The sequence below is a fragment of the Sander lucioperca genome, chromosome 2 (genome assembly GCF_008315115.2).
Source record: "Sander lucioperca isolate FBNREF2018 chromosome 2, SLUC_FBN_1.2, whole genome shotgun sequence".
NCBI classification, from domain to species: domain Eukaryota; kingdom Metazoa; phylum Chordata; class Actinopteri; order Perciformes; family Percidae; genus Sander; species Sander lucioperca.
The window spans coordinates 32891358-32909412 of NC_050174.1; the positions used below are offsets into that span (position 1 = coordinate 32891358).

Genomic DNA, 18055 nt, shown 5'->3' on the forward strand with positions numbered 1-18055 from the left:
GGCCCCTCAAACGCCGCAGATCTTGCGTCACTTGACGAGAACGGGGCCCAAAGTGACACATTGCAGATTATTAGCTGAAAGAAGCTAATTACTGCATATGATCTCACGTTATGATAATCCAGCTCTTCTTATCAAACATATATATAATAGTGCCATGTCAATTATATAGTGTGTCACTGATTGAGCTCTTGGCCTGTTCATCACCATCGCTGTCCATCAGCTGTCTCTGTCCGTCAGCTGTCTCTGTCCATCAGCTGTCTCTGTCCGTCAGCTGTCTCTGTCCATCAGCTGTCTCTGTCCGTCAGCTGTCTCTGTCCGTCAGCTGTCTCTGTCCGTCAGCTGTCTCTGTCCGTCAGCTGTCTCTGTCCATCAGCTGTCTCTGTCCGTCAGCTGTCTCTGTCCGTCAGCTGTCCATCAGCTGTCTCTGTCCGTCAGCTGTCTCTGTCCGTCAGCTGTCCATCAGCTGTCTCTGTCCGTGGTGCTGAAACATTTTGACTTGACCGGCAAACTGTTTTCTTTGTTCGTCAACACAAACTTGTCAAACATGTGTCTTTTCCTTGTGTTCTCTTTTACATAAAGGCTTACTTGGCTCAACAAGTGACACATTATAACATATGATCATCAGATATTTTACCGTTTTTTTTTTTTTTTTAACGGTTACAATTTAAAAATGACTTGGTAGCAGAGGGCCCAATGATGACGCTCCGCCCCCACTGTACTGAGAGTCTAGCTCCGCCCCTGGTCATAGTGAGAGGAACAAAGTGTCTCCCCTGTTCTTTCTGACCACGGTGGGAAATCTGGAGCAGGAGAAGTTAACCCTCTCCTTGATTTCATGTTGTTTATGGAGAAAGAGAACCAGGAAATGAGTCGGGGGGGAAATGCAACGCTACCAACCCACGGCCGAGCGAGAGTTACATTTTGAAATGCGTGAAAAAGCCTCGGAATCTGAATTGAAAACGTTTACAAGCAAACACATTTACAAAAAATAATTCCCATAACAGGTTAGAATATTAAGGGCTGACTAATATTCATTTGAATATGATTATTTTTTTTAAATATTCGAATTGTATTCGAATAACGAAGTTCGGAGTCAAAGCCCTAGTTTGTGGATGGTGCAACAAGTCAGACCTGCTCGGTTCTTTCAGGGAATGATTGTAAAGATGTAATAAGAATATGTTTAGATCATTTCCTCTCTAACTGGGAGGTTTTGGGACTGATTGCTGGACAAAGTACACATGGAGATACACTGGTAAGAGCCAATCAGGTTTAACCATGTATCCAGTAGGGCTGCACGATATGAGGAAAATATGCAATACGCGTTTACGTTATTACAGTACTTGCGATAAATAAACAGATATTGCTTGTTGAATTTAAAACAAATGAAAGTAAATAATTTCCAACATTCCGTTATTGAACAAATTGGAAATTGAATTGAATATAAAAGGCAGTGCTGAAAAGGAATGACAGGTACATTTTAAACTGGTTTTCTACTGATATTTTCTTTCAACTAACACAAACCAAACTCTGAGTGTCTATCGCGATTTGTCTATATTGCGCCAGTTGATATCGCGATGACGATAAAAAAACACTATATTGTGCAGCCCTGGTGTCCAGCTAATTTAAATATCTCACGTTACTGTATTCTGTCAACAGTTAACTTCATTTAATATTGGATGTGCCGTTTTCTTTTGAAAACTATTTAGCAGAGACACCGTCACTGCGTCCGTTGGGATTGGTTTAAAGAAATGCAAACAACCCAGAGAGTTTGTTTCTCCTATCCCAGAATGCATCTGTGGTGTAGCCAGACCTTCCACATTTTTCTCTCGGAAAAACAAAAACAGCAAAAAGAAGGATACAAACATAAAGACACACAAAGTACAAAGAAATACAATTGGCGGGAAAAGCATATGCTAGAGCAGTGTTTCTCAAATGGGGGTACATGTCCCCCTAGGGGTACTCTGGAGGACTGCAGGGGGTACGTGTCCCCCTAGGGGTACTCTGGAGGACTGCAGGGTGTACGTGTCCCCCTAGGGGTACCCTGGAGGACTGCAGGGGGTACTTGTCCCCCTAGGGGTACTCTGGAGGACTGCAGGGTGTACGTGTCCCCCTAGGGATACTCTGGAGGACTGCAGGGGGTACGTGTCCCCCTAGGGGTACTCTGGAGGACTGCAGGGGGTACTTGTCCCCCTAGGGGTACTTTGGAGGACTGCAGGGGGTACTTGTCCCCCTAGCGGTACTTTGGAGGACTGCAGGGGGTACGTGACATTTTTTGCTAAATGTTTTTCAGTTCCAAGGCTGTAGTTACTTCTACTGTCTTTTTCTTTGCTGTTTTCAAAGTTTTTGTCGCTGTTTTTGAAGTTTGTCTCCTTTTTTGAAGGTTTTGTCACTTTTGTCGCCCAAGTGTTGCCTTCCTTCTTTCTCCTGTGTTTGTTATCCAAGTTTTTATTACTATTTTCGACCTATTCTTGCCTTCCTTCCTTCTTTCTACTGTCTTTTTCCAAGTTTTTTCACCGTTTTCCATCAGCATCTAAATGTTTTCCAGGTCCAAGGCTGTTGTTTAGTAAATCTATTGCGGACATTGCTGTATTCTTCCTCTTTATAGAGACTTTTTAGGGGGTACATGGCTTAAAAACACTGTTCAAAGGGGGAACATTATTGTAAAAGGCTTGAGAACCACTGCTCTAGAATATGGTTTAATTTTGGGTCCTTACTTGAGGCAGTAGATTAAATGGTCCCTCCAGTCCACCTCTGCGGTCACTCCCAGCTGCGTCACGTTCTTCTTGTCGTTGATGTTGTACAGGCTGTTCTGGAAGTACTGCGGCAAGCTGTTGACTGCGCAGTCCGTCACGGAGGGGTTGGACGGGTTCAGCGGCGCGAAACACACATCCTTCAGACTCGCTGTGCTGTTCAGATCCTCAGACCAGAACTTAATGTCCTATAGGAAGAAAATGGCAATGAAGTAAATCTTCTATCACTAATATTCCAACTAAACGCACCTGGTGCAGGTGTGTTTAGGGCGTGTCCAAATCCACTTTTGCTAGTTTGACAGCGCAAAAAAGGGTCCGTGGTCCGGGTGCATGGTTCTAAAGGGTTGTACTTAGTGTCTTCATTAATCAGAGGGGTGTTTTGGGCGTAACATGCAATCAACCAATCAGAGATCATCTCCCATTCCCTTTAAAAGCCAGGCGCGTTTGGACCTTGGAGCATTGCTGTTATGATGGAGGATTTGCACCGGAATATTTTTATTTGTAATCTTCTGCATGTGTGTGTGCTGCTGTGCGTCCCTGTGTGTGTAACAAGCATAGTGTGCGCGCTGTGCACGAGCCTAGGAGCATTTTACTAATGCTCTGTTAAAATAACAATGAAATGCTGCGTTATTGACTTCAGACCAGGTTTTTGTTGGTCAATGGTGCCATCACTTCCCTCTGCCTCAAGATAGCAATGCTCCCAGGATGCACCTGAACACACCTCCCTGTAAGACCAGCACGCCCAGAATGCACCTGAACACACCTCCCTGTAAGACCAGCACGCCCAGAATGCACCTGAACACACCTCCCTTTAAGACCAGCACGCCCATGGGCCACAGATGGGCGCAGGTGCATTTGTTATTCAAACCACGTGGGCGCTGGACGGGAAACTTAAAATAGCAAAGACACTTGCGCCGGGCTTTGCACCGCGCTGCGCCTGGTGCAAGAAAAGGGGCCAAACACCGCAAAAAGCATCTAAAGTGTCAGAAAAAGCGACGTCGGGAAAAACCAGAAACATTTCTAAAAACATTGCAACAAAAAGCAAAAAAATGCGACAAAAAAAGTAAAAACCTTTCTAAAGCGTTGGGAAAAGCATATACCAGAAAGTGTTTAGTTTTGGATCCTTTCTCAGTAGATCAGGAGATACCTCTTGGGTTCGTTCTTCTTGTCGTGATGTAAAATCTGAAAACAAACAGATGAAAGTGATTGATTGATTTACCCGGATTCGTGTCTGCAGCTCCAGCAGCTCGATGATGAGATCTTTGGATACGAGTCCGCTGAAGTTCTGCGGTCCGAACAGCAGAGAGTTGTAAACGTGGCCCTTTCTGCCCGGCGCCGTCAGGATCAGCTGATTGGTCCTGAAGAACGGGCCGAAGTGTGAGTCGTGGAAGTCTTTCTCCTGGCGGGCGCGGCTGTTGGCCGCCGACCAGAGATCCACCGGGTCGGTGGTCAGCTCGATGGACTTCAGGCCGACGGAGAAAACAGCTACGACTACCGCAGACACCAGCAGAACCTGGGAGATCAAATGACAACAATGTCAACAAAAGAGACACAAACAATTGCAAAAGCTGCCAAGTTGTAAAGCTGCCAAGTTGTAAAGCTGCGGAACAGACAGAGTCCAAAACAATTTCCCTTTGGGGACAATAAAGTATATCTTATTATAAAAGCATAAAAAATATTTTAAAAAACGTTGCAAAAAGTGACTAAAGCGCCAAAAACTTCAAAAAAGGGACAAAATGTCAGAAAAAAGCAACAAACACATCGTAAAAAGTATCAAAAAGCCTAAAATGTCGGAAAATAAATCCTCTAAAGCGTATAAATAAGCGCCTGTAAGCGACAAAGATGGCTGGAATAGTAAATAAAAATTGTTAATCACAAAAAGATGGCGGGAAAAGGGTCCTAAAAAGAGACAAAAACTTTGGAAAAAAAAGACAAAAATATATGATATTATGTCTTATTTGTATTTTTGTATATTATGTTGATATGTGCCTATATGTATATTGTTGTCTCAATTGTATAGTATGTGTCTATATTACTATTTGTCTATTGAATGTTTACTACTACATGTCTATTTGTTGGAGTCAGGCCAGTGGTCCCACAGCCCTATGTTGCCACAGCCCTATGTTGCCACAGCCCTATGTTGCCACAGCCCTATGTTGCCACAGCCCTATGTTGCCACAGTCCTATGTTGCCACAGCCCTATGTTGCCACAGCCCTATGTTCCCACAGCCCTATGTTCCCAGAGTCCTATGTTCCTACAGCCCTATGTTCCCACAGCCCTATGTTCCCACATTTCTAGGACATTTTCAAAATTAGGTCTTGTGTTCCTACATTTCTCTTCAAGGGTTAGGGTTAGGGTGGGTTAGGGGTTAGGTGAACATAGGGCATTTTTGAAAAGAATCTTAGAAATGTGGGAACATAGGGCTGTGGGAACATAGGCACGCTCCCCTATTTGTTGAATGTATAGAGTTAACACCTACCAAAGTCAAATTCTTTGTGTATGTAAGTATACTTGGCCAATAAAACTGATTCTGATTCTGATATTCCACTTTTTCTGATTCAAAGAACCATTGGTGAAACTAACCGTGAGCGGATATGAGGCCATGATGGTTCCCCAGCGGCGAAACTCTGAACTCAGGAAAGCTTGAGCTGCCAGGCTGTTCATCTCGGCGCACGTCACCTCCGACGGGTCGATGACCCGCTGAGTCACATCGTTACTGTTCTGGTCTTTGCCTTTCCCCTTTCTCTTCCCTTTCTCTTCATCCTTTCTTTTCTGAGACCTCACAAAGCACGACACGGCGAGGTAGAGAAGGAAGGTACACATCAGGACACACAGTAAGATTATGGAAATCACCAGGAAACCGTCCATTCCTAAAATTCTGAACGGGCCAGGCGGCATCTGCGGAGGCGGCATCTTCGGACACGACTCCTGGCAGTCCTGGCAGGAGCAAACCTCGCCTCCGGATGGCGTTGTTTCGTTACACCTCAGAGCTCGCCCGTTGTAGGGAATCACGCCCGGCGGTAGTCCCTGAGTGTCTCCGTCTTTCACCAGCTGGAAGTCGATGTCCAGCGGAGCGAGGCCGTTGCTGGAGTCGCCCTGGAAGTCGTACCAGTACTGCGGTGTGCACAGCTTGGCACCGTATCGACCACACATTGTGGCGATGGCGAAGCCGCCTGTGGCGGGGATCCGGACATTCCTACAGGACTGGAACGATGTGTCTGCGAAGGAAGTGCTTATGAACGCCTGGTAGGCTACCACGGCCTCCCTCGTCACGTTGGTGACCGGGTTTGTGACGTTGTCGACTTTTGTGACTTTGACGGTCTGGCTTTGGTTGGGGCTGCAGGTGTTGATGCAGTGCAGGTGGGCGAAATTCTCGGCGCAGGACGGGCAGCGGACCAGCACCGCCTTGGACAGGGTCAGACTCATTGCCAAGGATGACAGCTGTTTGATGGAGCAGCAGGCAAACGTGTTGCCCTCCCCGCGGTCCAAAACGGGACAAACCTGCAGCAACAACAGGCAAAGAAATGTCAAGAATGCTTTTTAAATTTGTGTCCTTGGGTCAAATTTGACCCATTTTTATATCAGAATTATTGTGTTTCTTTGAACCAAAAATTGCCCCAAAATAACATGAATGCGTGGATGTACGGTACGATGAAGCCATGTAACATTCTTGATTTTTTTTTTCAATTTTATAGCATTTGAAATAAACTGTGATCCACTCAACATCCTCTGATCTTAACTATCTGTCAAAATAATCCACAATTTCTGTTTTTGTAAGCAAAAAAAATAGGTTGAAATTATGTTTATTGAACATGTATTTCAAAAAAGCGTCGAAAAAAGTGACAAAAACGTTTCAAAAAGCGTCAAAAAACGTTGGAAAAAGAGCCAAAAAAAAGTCCATTTCCAATTTTGATCCGGAAGCACAACAAGTTCACGGTCTACGGGAACACGAGGGTGAAATGGTTTCTCAAAGCGTAACTTCTGTGTTTTTCAACCTGGATTATATTTGACCATGTTTTTGTGTTAAAGTGACTGATGGGAACAATCATTTTTGAAATTGGTTCATTATTAAGCAACAAGCTGCAATGTAACATTAAAGGGCATGTGCATATCGTCAGTCTGCGTTCACTAAAAGTGCCTTTTAGTTAAAGAATAAGATCCTTTTTGTTCAACATTAAACAGCCCCGAAATCACCATCACCAAACTACACCAGACTCCATGTAAATAATCAGGACTTTTATCATCGTAAAACACACTTCATTCAAAGTGGACAGAAACTAAATAAAACTACCAAAAGCCGTCTTGGATCATCTCTCCACTGTTCCAACAATCACCACTCTGGTTTGGTTGAAATAAACCCTTAATTCACCCATTTACATGTGAAAATATGCTGGCTCTATACATGCTAAAAGTAGTGATTATTTACATGGAGTCTGGTGGAAATATGCTGGCTTTATGCACGCTAAAAGTCCTGATTATTTACATGGAGTCTGGTGGAAATATGCTGGCTCTATACACGCTAAAAGTACTGATTATTTACATGGAGTCTGGTGGGTGACGCTAAACATTTGTCCAATAGGGTTACATTGCAGCTTGGTTCACGGCTGCCGGTTACAGCGTTCTTGCTCAGTATTGGACGCCGGACCTACAGACCTTTTTGAGTTTCCTGTAGTGCTCTCCTGCGAGGGCTCGGGCAGGGCTGTAATTCAGACACGGGACGATGGGGGGGAGGAGGGTTTCTCCGGCCGATGGGTTCCTTCCACACTCCTCGTAGAAAGAGCACATGCCCGGCTCATGTTGGGCCTCGGACAGCAGCTGTGTGGAAGACGGAAGAGTCATTATTTAGGAGGGGAAATCACATTATGCTGCAGGCCAGTAAAAACAAACCCAGGGCCGGCCCGCAGCAGAATAGGCAGAATAGGCAAATGCTAGGGGCGCTGGCAGTCCACATGAGTGAAGAAAGGTAAAAAAATTAAAGACAATGACAAAGAAATGACAAAAACATCAGAAAGAACAACAACAAAAGTCGGAAAAAGTGACAAAAGCCGGAAAAAATCTGGGGAAAAGTTTTAGAAAAACGCCTTAAACGACAAACGTCCAAAATTCAGAAACAAAAGTTTGACAAAAATGTGCAGAAAAAGAATTACGCAAAAAAATAACATGAAAAGTTACAAAAAGCACCAAAAACTGTTGAAAAAAACATGAAAAAGTCACGTTAGGAAAATGACAAAAAATCTGAATGAAACGTCAAAGCATTTACATATTCTGCCGCGGGAACTGGTGTAGTTCACAGATGAAGTGAACTTTTTCCGATGTTTTTGTCGATTTTCTTTCTGCGTTTTTGAAGCTTTTTCTGACATTTTTGTTTTTCATTCATTTTTCATTTATTCATTTATTTCAGGCAGACAATAGTAACAAAAGAAAATTATACAATATATAAATAAAATGATCAATTTCTACCTGAAAGGGAGTGGGAAGAAGATAACTTATTTAATCCCACCCCCAGTTCCCCATTCAGAGCTTACTACATTCAGCTTCACTGTTACTTGTTCAAGGATTATTTTACAAATGAAAGATCATGGTGGCGTTACCACAGGTAACAATAATTATTACATTACAACAAACTGTATACCAACAATATAAAGAAAATGAACAAAACCAACAATGGTAATGGACAATATACCAATAATGGTAAAAGACAAATTAAACCAACAATGGTAAGGAAACATTGAGCACTTATTAACACTATGAGACAACAGCAATTTAAATTAAAGACCCTCATCTCTATATTTTGACCAGACCCGATGTTTATATAACAGTTTGAATCGATTGACAGTTTGGCATTGCTTGTGTTGTAAGTCCAGTTTGTTCCAGAGTTTCACTCCACATACAGACACACAGAAACGTTTACGAGTGTTTTGAGCTCTCGGCAATGAAAAATATCCAAAACCTCTCAAGTCATAAGCTCGCACTGGAGTTATAAAAAAACGTTGTAGGTTAGGCGGTAATAAATTGTTGAATGCTTTGTATAAGACTATTGCTGTACTATATTTTACAAGGTCATCAAATTTTAACAACTTTGACTGCATAAACAGATTATGAGTATGGTCTAAAAAACCAACCTTGTGAATGATCCGCACTGCTCTTTTCTGTAATATAATCAGAGGATTAATTGTGTTCTTGTAAGTATTCCCCCATACTTCAACACAATACGTAAGGTATGGGAGTACCAAGGTGCAGTATAGAGTACGGAGTGCATTTCCATCAAGGTATAATTTTGCTTTATTTATAATTGAGAGGCTTTTTGAAATTTTTGTTTTAATGTGTCTGACATGGGGTTTCCATGACAATTTACTGTCAATTATTACGCCCAAAAATTTAGTCTCACTTACGATTTCAACCTGGGTACCATTAATACTTATTTTCTGTTCAGACATAGCATTGCGATTACCAAACATCATTATCTTAGTTTTGTTTATATTCAAGGATAATTTATTAGTGTCTAACCACTTTATTATATTTAGTTCCCTGTTTACCATATGTACAAGGTCATTATAATCATCACTACAGTAGAATATATTAGTGTCATCTGCAAATAGTATGAGTTTCAGATCTTTGGACGTATTAAAAATATCATTTATATACACATTAAACAGTTTTGGCCCCAACACTGACCCCTGGGGGACACCACAAGCAACACCAAGAGTATCTGATAAATACTGACCCATTTTAACAAACTGTACTCTCTCTGTTAAATAACTTTTTAACCAATCCCCAGCCAGCCCCCTAATTCCATATCTTTCCATCTTATTTAGTAGAATTGAGTGATTAATCGTATCAAAGGCTTTTTTTAGATCAATAAAGACACCAACTGCATACTTTTTATGCTCCAGTGCATTAGTAATTTCTTCAATAGCTTCAGTTATTGCCATTGAGGTAGTTCTTTTAGACCTAAAACCATACTGGCCTTCATTAATTATATGATGTTTTCAAGAAACTTTTCAAGTCGAGAATTGAAAAGCTTCTCTAAAATTTTTGAGAACTGAGGCAAAAGAGAGATTGGTCTGTAGTTTGTAAAAGCGTGTTTGTTTTCATTTTTGAAGAGTGGAATTACTTTAGCGATTTTCATTTTACTTGGAAAGCAGCCAGTCTGGAATGACAAGTTACAAATATAAGTTAGGGGTTTTACAATATTCAGTATAACTTTTTTAACTAATGCCATGTTGATATCATGACAATCAGTGGAGAACTTACTTTTACACATCCGCACAGTTTTTGTTACTTCCTGCTCATTTGTAGGTGAGAGGAAGATAGACAGGGGATTCCGTTCAATAGATGATTTTACAACTCCATGGTCTGGAATATCAGCAGCCAACTCAGGGCCAACATTAACAAAAAAATTGTTGAACTTATTTACTACATTGTTCATATTATAATCTTCACCATTTTCATCAATGAAGTAATCGGGATATTTCAACTTTGAAGAGCCTTGTTTGATTAGGCTATTCAAAGCATCCCAAGTTCCTTTTATATTATTTTTATTTTCATATAGTTTTTTTTGATAATATAACCGTTTGCTTGTTCTTATGATATCAGTTAATTTATTTTTGTATTTCTTATATCTTTGCTCCACTTCTTTTGTTTTTACTTTGATAAACAATTTGTAGAGATTGTTTTTCTTTTACAGGCATTGATTATTCCTTTTGTAATCCAAGGGCTTTTTTTATGTTTTTCCTTTACAAAATATTCTTTCACCGGGCAGTGTTTATTATGCAGGGAAGTGAAGATATCTAGAAAATTACAATAAGCACTGTCCACATTTGGTTCTCTGTATACTGAAGTCCAATCCTGGAGCGCCAAACTACTATTTAGGGCACGGATCGTTTCCTCAGTTGTTATTCGTTTAGAGATTTTTACCATAGCGTCTTTTGTTTTTTTGAGATTACAGTCATACAAAGTAAAAACAGGTAAGTGGTCAGTGATATCACATATAAATAGGCCACTTGTGATTTGATTCCCCATGATGTTAGTAAAAATGTTATCAATGATTGTGGCACTGTGTGACGTTATTCTGCTCGGTTTTGTTATAGTTGGATACAGAGACAAGCTGTACATTGTATCAATGAAGTCATCAACGGTTTTTAGCTTAGTTGGATTTAACAAATCAATGTTAAAATCACCACAGATAAATACATTTTTTTGGTTCACAGTGGAAAACAGTTTATCCATCCACTCATTGAAAGTTTCTATACTTGACCCAGGTGCCCGGTACACACAACTCATGAGGATATTAGTCTTTTTATCATTTAGAATTTCTACTGTTAAGCATTCAAACAATCCATCCACAGCTATGGCCATATTTGTTAAGACATTAAATTTAACAGATTTATGAATGTACAAAGCAACCCCCCCTCCTATTTTATTTTTTCTGTTTGTATATCTTAATTCATAGCCATCAAGACAAAAATCAATACCTTTATCATCGTTGAACCAGGTTTCAGTTATTGCAATAATGCTAAATGAATGAGTGAAATGCTTCAAGTAATCTTTGATGGCCTCAAAGTTAGCGTACATGCTTCGACTATTGAAATGTATTATTGACAGGTTATCTTCTGATTTTACACTGTTTTCATATTGTTCTTGGGTAAAATAATTACAGTTTCTAACGATTGAAGAGAGAAAATTATTATCAGGGTCTATCTCAGTATCTGTCTCTGTTGTGGTGTTCTCATGATACTCACTGGTTTCCAGTTCCATTTGTTGTTGTTGCAAGATATTCTGTAACATGTCCATATCAATGCTTGGTGTAGTCCGGGTTCTTGGTGTGTTCAGCATTGTGATGGTGTAGAGTGTCAAAAGCTACCTTACCAGGTGCTATCAGTACTTCTCAAGATCTTCCATCTTCTTTATCACCAATACTTTTGCTTCCTCCGGCGAACCATTAAGTTTGATGAAGATCTTACAGTTTGTTACCCAGGTTTGTTGAATCTTGCCTTGCTTTTTAAGTTGTCGTGCAATCCTTGCGATGTCCGCATTTTTCCGTGTCAAGTGTTCATTTATGAAAATATTTGTGCCTTTCAGTTTGCGTCCTTGTTTCAAAAGTGCTATTTTTCTTTTTCGATTTGTGAACCTCATGATGACCGCTGGTGGTCTCTCGTTCCTTGTGGGCAGTGGGTGACACGCCTCGATGTGCTCCAGGTCCAACTCTATCCCCGCGCTCCGGAGGTAGGATGCCACCTGTTGCTCCACCGACTGCGCCTCCTGGTCGCTCCGCTCCTCGCTGTCCGTGGCCACCGCACGCGCGTAGGAGCGCGGCCTGATCTTGATGCCGGTTATGACCACATCATTCATACGGGAGTATTGCTCCAGCTCATCCACTCGCCGCTCGAGATCCAAAATACGCTGTGTTTTTTCCGTGTTCTGGAGGCGTAGTTGCTTCACCTCTTCCATTAGCCCCAGAAGCTGCTCCTGCTGCGTTCTGACCGCACTCACATCTCCACATAAGGACTGGAGAGAGAGCTTTATCTCCTCGAACTCCTCCCATGTCGGCTTCTTCGGTGGGGGCATCCTGGTGTTCTGGTTTTCTTTTTTCTTTTCTTTTTTTTTTTTTTTTTTTTTTTTAGCTGCAAAACGAAAAATCACGACGGTACTGCGGGCGCCGCCATGACAGTCCTCCTGTCACTTTTTTTCAACGCTGTTTTTTTAATTTATTTTTCTTTTTTTTTCAAATGCTATAGAATTGAATAAAACACCCAAATTACAGTTTTTCACAATCGCTATGACAATTTTTTCAATTCTTTTAACAGCTTTTCTAAACTCTTAACGCACCAACACACCTACAACACACAATTGACAAAACCGTTAATTTCATTCTCAAAATCACACATTGTAAACTAAATTCCAACACTGATTTTCGAAATACAATAATACACTAACACAATACACTATGCCCACCAAAACAATGCAATCATGTCTCAAAATCAAATAATTCTTCCAGAACACTAACACATGTTCTCTTCCAACAGGAACATTTAGTCAATCACTGCACAATGTCATAAAAACACTAACATCACATGGAATTACAGAAACTGCATTATTTGATATGTGTCAGGTCTGCCCTTATACAACAAACAATAGTGATTGTGTTGATCATAGATTGTGTTTTGCACTGCAGTTTCTCTTGTAGCCTCTCTACATTTTTGTTTTGTTTAGTAAATGCATGCATATTTTTTTTCAAGAAATTTTTTTGGGCTTTTCCGCTTTTATTTGACAGGACAGCTAGTTGAGAAAGGAGAGAGAGAGAGAGAGAGAGAGGGGGAAGACATGCAGGTAATCGTCACAAGTCGGATTTGAACCCTGGACCTCTGCGTCGAGGCATAAACCTCCAAGTATATGTGCGCCTCCTCTACCCACTGTTCCAACCCGGCCACCATTTTGTTTCTTTTGCTGCAGAGATACAATACAAAAAATGAATGACCCATCTCAGAGTATGAAAAAAAGGAGACAGAGACAGAATTGTCCTGGTACTCCTCTTCCTCTCCCTCGTGAAGGCATTTCTTCTTATTTTCTGTGTTCATCTACAGTATATTGTTCCAATAGGTCCTCTTTTACTGTACTACCATATGGTCATGGGATTGAAAGAACCTCAACACCTGAGTGTGTTTCCTAGAAGGGAATCAGCTGTGATTGATCTATTTGCATAACTTCAATCAGCTGTTTCTCAATAAATGCATGTATAAAATGTAGGGGATATATTTGTGTTTAAATTTACAATACGATCAGCTGTTCACTTTGACTTTAGCCTATAAGTTAGGTTTAAAACATGATGTTATCTGTTCTGACATACAGTGTGAAAGCATTTGTAAATTTGTCAATAATAATCCATTGTTTTGGTCTTGGTGTGTGTGTGTGTAAAAGAAGTTCAAGCATTTTAAATGTGTGTTAACTGTATGCATTTTGTGTCAAAGCAACAAGAACTGTGTTAATTGTATAGCCTTCACAGACAGATGTTGTGCTAACTGTGTTAAGAGTTTAGGAAAGTTGTTAAAAGTATTGAAAAAAGTGTCATAGCAATTGTGAAAAACTGTAAATGAAAGTAGTGAACTGATCATTTATTTTACTTCAGAAGAGTAATACTTGTAGGGAACCATCCATGTTATTTTCTGACAATTTGGTTGAAAGAAACCCATACTTTTATTCTTTTTTTCAAACCGTACATTCTATAAAGCTACTCTGAGATGGGTCATTCATTTTTTGTATTGAATTTCTGCAGCAAAAGAAACAAAATGCATACATTTACTAAACCCAACAAAACTAAAATGTAGAGAGGCTTCAAGATCAACTGCAGTGTAAAACACAATCTATGATCAATGATACAACAACTATTGTCTATTATTACTGTATGAGGGCAGACCTGACACATATCAAATAATGCAGTTTCTGTAATTCCATGTGATGTTAGTGTTTTTATGACATTGTGCAGTGATTGACTAAATGTTCCTGTTGGAAGAGAACATGTGTTAGTGTTTTGGAAGAATTATTTGATTTTGAGACATGACTGCATTGTTTTGGTGGACATAGTGTATTGTGTTAGTGAATTATTGTATTTTGAAAATCAGTGTTGGAGTTTAGTTTACAATGTGTGATTTTGAGCATGAAATTAACTGTTTTGCCAATCGTGTGTTGTAGGTGTGTTAAGAGTTTAGAAAAGCTGTTAAAAGTATTGAAAAAATTGTCATAGCGATTGTGAAAAACTGTAAATATAACCATCTCCGGGCAAAACATTACGGTTGTGCCACAATTTAAGTATCTGGGCATTATTATCGACTCTAATCTTGCTTTTAATTTAAAAATTAATCGCGTTATGCTCGGCCCTTAATCGCATCGCGATTAACGCGTTAATGCTGACAGCCCTAAATGTAACTCATTTTAATATGTTAACCATTGTATTTTAGGATGCCTATTGTCAGCTGGCCGGGGACTACAGCTGGAAATTAGCCGTAGAGGCATACACACTAATCCTAAACTAAACAGGAAATGCACAAGCATCATTCTTGAACTTGTTATGAATACACATTTAAGTGCTTGTCAAGTTATTAACAAAATCAAACTAATTCATGATTTTTAGAATATATATGTTTTCATCTATTTATCTTTTTTTTTTTATCGGCCTCTTTACCCCGGTAATGTGCTGTCATATTTTTTAGCTCAAATCCAAAGAAACGGAAACAACAGCGGGCAAAAAAACAACTAAAGAATCGCTCCGTTCTCATTGGCTGCCCGCCAACGTGGCAGCTAGATAAACAGTTTCACCAAACCAAGGGCAAAACTCGACCTGCATTTTGCGTTTGGCGTTGTCTTCGGGTCAAATTTGACCCATTTTCTAAATGTCTATATCAGAAATATGGGTTTCTAGGTGCACAGATAGCTCAGTTGGTAGAGTAGGCGCCCGTATGTAGAGGTTTACTCCTCGACGCAGCGGCTGCGGGTTCGACTCCGCCCTGCGGCCCTTTGCTGCATGTCATTCCCATTCTCTCTCCCCTTTTATGCTGTCCTGTCGAATAAAGGCCTAAAATGCCCAAAAAAATAATAAATATGGGGTTCTTTTTAACTACCTAATTTGGATTACCCAAAAAATAACACAGATGATTCCAAACATCGCGCTTCGCAAATACAACAAAAGATCGGATCTGTACTTTCATTGAATTTTGGGTGTTTTGTTACATTTTTTAGCATTTGAAAAAAATACTGAAATGTTTTGAAACAGTCTCCTCGCTGAATGTTGACCTTCCTTTAACATTAGTCTAAATAATTCATAATTTCTGCTTTTTTTTAAACTCAAGAATTAGGTATAGTTTCCTATAAATTAGGTTTTTTATTGACCATGAATTCCAAAAATAAGTAACGAGTGTAAAACTAGTTATGATTAGGTGTTGGTGGTGTTTATACATGGTAGTGAAAAGAAAAAGAAAAAGTGTTGATTTTTTTGACCGGGAGGACGATGCATGGTCGAATGGAAGACAACACAAGAGTTAATTTCAGCATTTTGTATATGTATGAGAAAAATAAAGCAAGCAAGCAAAAAAATGAGCAGACAACAAACTTACCACACAAGTCAGAAAAGTGATCAGCGCTGCGACACGGACCATGATTCCTGAGAGTGTTTCAGCCACAGAAGAGTCCTCAGGTACAGTTTGTAATGGAGTGTAGATTAATATTAATATAATTCACTGCTGTCCTGTTGGAAGATATACATGAGAGACAGTAAAGAGAGACAGCCTGTCCTGTTTGCTGTCTTGACAGTGTTGGGGTTGGGAAAAGGGAGGAACATCATGACGGGTCCAGGGTCTCCTGTAACGTCACACTTTTCTTATCTGGTGTGATGCTGCGGCGGGCCAATCACAGCCACGCACGGACAATTCCTCCATCTGATCATTAACGCATGGGCAGATTTCGATTGGGATTGCTGAGGGGAGAGCCTACAGGAGAAACTACAGGAGGATCTGCTATAAACAACCGCACCCAGCTCTTCCCTTCTATGTAACTCTGATCATATAATGTACTAACCCTTTGCAACTTTTGGTGTTTTTATTAAGGACACAAACACACATTGATCGACCTGAATGGGATCAATGCTTCCACTGAACATGGCATTTGTGACCATGACCTTTAGACCGTCATCTGCTGTGTCTAGGCTATCTGATTTCAGCCTGTTCTCATGAAACATTTGTACATTTATCTGTGAAAAGTAAAGCTCTGCAATTGGTATGTTTTCCACGTATTTATTACTGTCAGCAGCACATTGACTGCTGCTGTATAAGAGCGTGAAGATCCTCGTAGGTAGGAGGTCGGGGGGGAAGTTTGTTTGGCTCTTAAAACACAGAGCTTTCACCCAGGAAACAGGTGTTCATGTCCTGAAGAAGCTAATAAACTTAACTGACGTCTCCCCATGACTGTCACCTTTCGTTGGCTAAATTTAACCGTAAAGACCGCTGAACTAAACTGTCATGTGACCAGCTGATGATCACCTAATTGCGTAGGAAATCATAAGAACACGTTGGGAATGAGAATGCGTTGTATGAGGTCACGTCGTTTCATCGTACGCATGCAGCAACGATAAGTTTAGACACCAAAACAACTAGTTAAGATTAGGAAAAAAAATCGTGGTTTGGATTCAGATACCCCGGGAACATGAACACCTGTTTCCTGGGTGAAAGTCTTGTGTTTTCTCCTTAACTTCTTCAGGACATGAACACCTGTTTCCTGGGTGAAAGTCTTGTGTTTTCTCCTTAACTTCTTCAGGACATGAACACCTGTTTCCTGGGTGAAAGTCTTGTGTTTTCTCCTTAACTTCTTCAGGACATGATCACCTGTTTCCTGGGTGAAAGTCTTGTGTTTTCTTCTTAACTTCTTCAGGACATGAACACCTGTTTCCTGGTGAAAGTCTTGTGTTTTCTCCTTAACTTCTTCAGGACATGATCACCTGTTTCCTGGTGAAAGTCTTGTGTTTTCTCCTTAATTTCTTCAGGACATGAACACCTGTTTCCTGGTGAAAGTCTTGTGTTTTCTCCTTAATTTCTTCAGGACATGAACACCTGTTTCCTGGGTGAAAGTCTTGTGTTTTCTCCTTAACTTCTTCAGGACATGAACACCTGTTTCCTGGGTGAAAGCCATACATACATACATATACAGCAGCAACAGCAGTCAATGTGCTGCTGACAGTAATACATACGTGGAATACAAACCAATTACAGTGCTTTACTTTTCACAGCGATATACGATATACGATGTACGAATACTTCATTAGAACCTGATGCGTTTCTTTCCAACAAAATGTTATTGTAATCACTTTTTGTATAAAAGTGTCATGCCAGTCTGAAGCCAACATCCCTTCCCGGATCACATCCTCCAATATCAGATCACCTTTGTAATTACAGTATGTTGTTATCATGTGTCAAGGCCAGGGCTCCCTGATCATGCAACTTTCCATGCAAACCTCACAGCTTTCAGGTCGAAGGTGCACGAGCATTTCTAGCTGAGATAAACAGAGATGGTGACAAAAGACAAGAAGACACGGGGCAGATACAGTCGTGTTCTTTGTTCAAAGAAAGTCACGACAACATGTAGAGTTTTGTAACTTGTCCAGCGAACCGACAGAAGTGTGAACATTGGATAAAGTTAGGGTCAAAATGCTTGTTTCATTTTGTTGACATATTAGAGTCAAAGGTTTTTACAGAGGGGATTTTGGATATCTGTTTATTATTATTACTTCATAAAACAGAAAATACTGTCAACAAACGGCCATGGA

The 18055-nt window shown here is 40.4% G+C and overlaps 1 protein-coding gene across 1 annotated transcript in view; it reads right to left on the bottom strand.

The window, feature by feature from the left end:
• The window catches only part of npc1l1 (NPC1-like 1), a 42246-nt gene extending 26197 nt beyond the window's left edge, over positions 1-16049 (bottom strand). The window contains exons 1-5 of the mRNA XM_035999000.1: positions 15855-16049; positions 7402-7563; positions 5332-6249; positions 3967-4260; positions 2712-2935 (exon numbers count right to left, since the gene is read on the bottom strand). Coding sequence (XP_035854893.1) covers positions 2712-2935; positions 3967-4260; positions 5332-6249; positions 7402-7563; positions 15855-15896 — 1640 coding nt within the window. The 5' untranslated portion in view covers positions 15897-16049. The remainder of the gene's footprint in view (positions 1-2711; positions 2936-3966; positions 4261-5331; positions 6250-7401; positions 7564-15854) is intronic.
• Positions 16050-18055: the final 2006 nt, after the last annotated feature.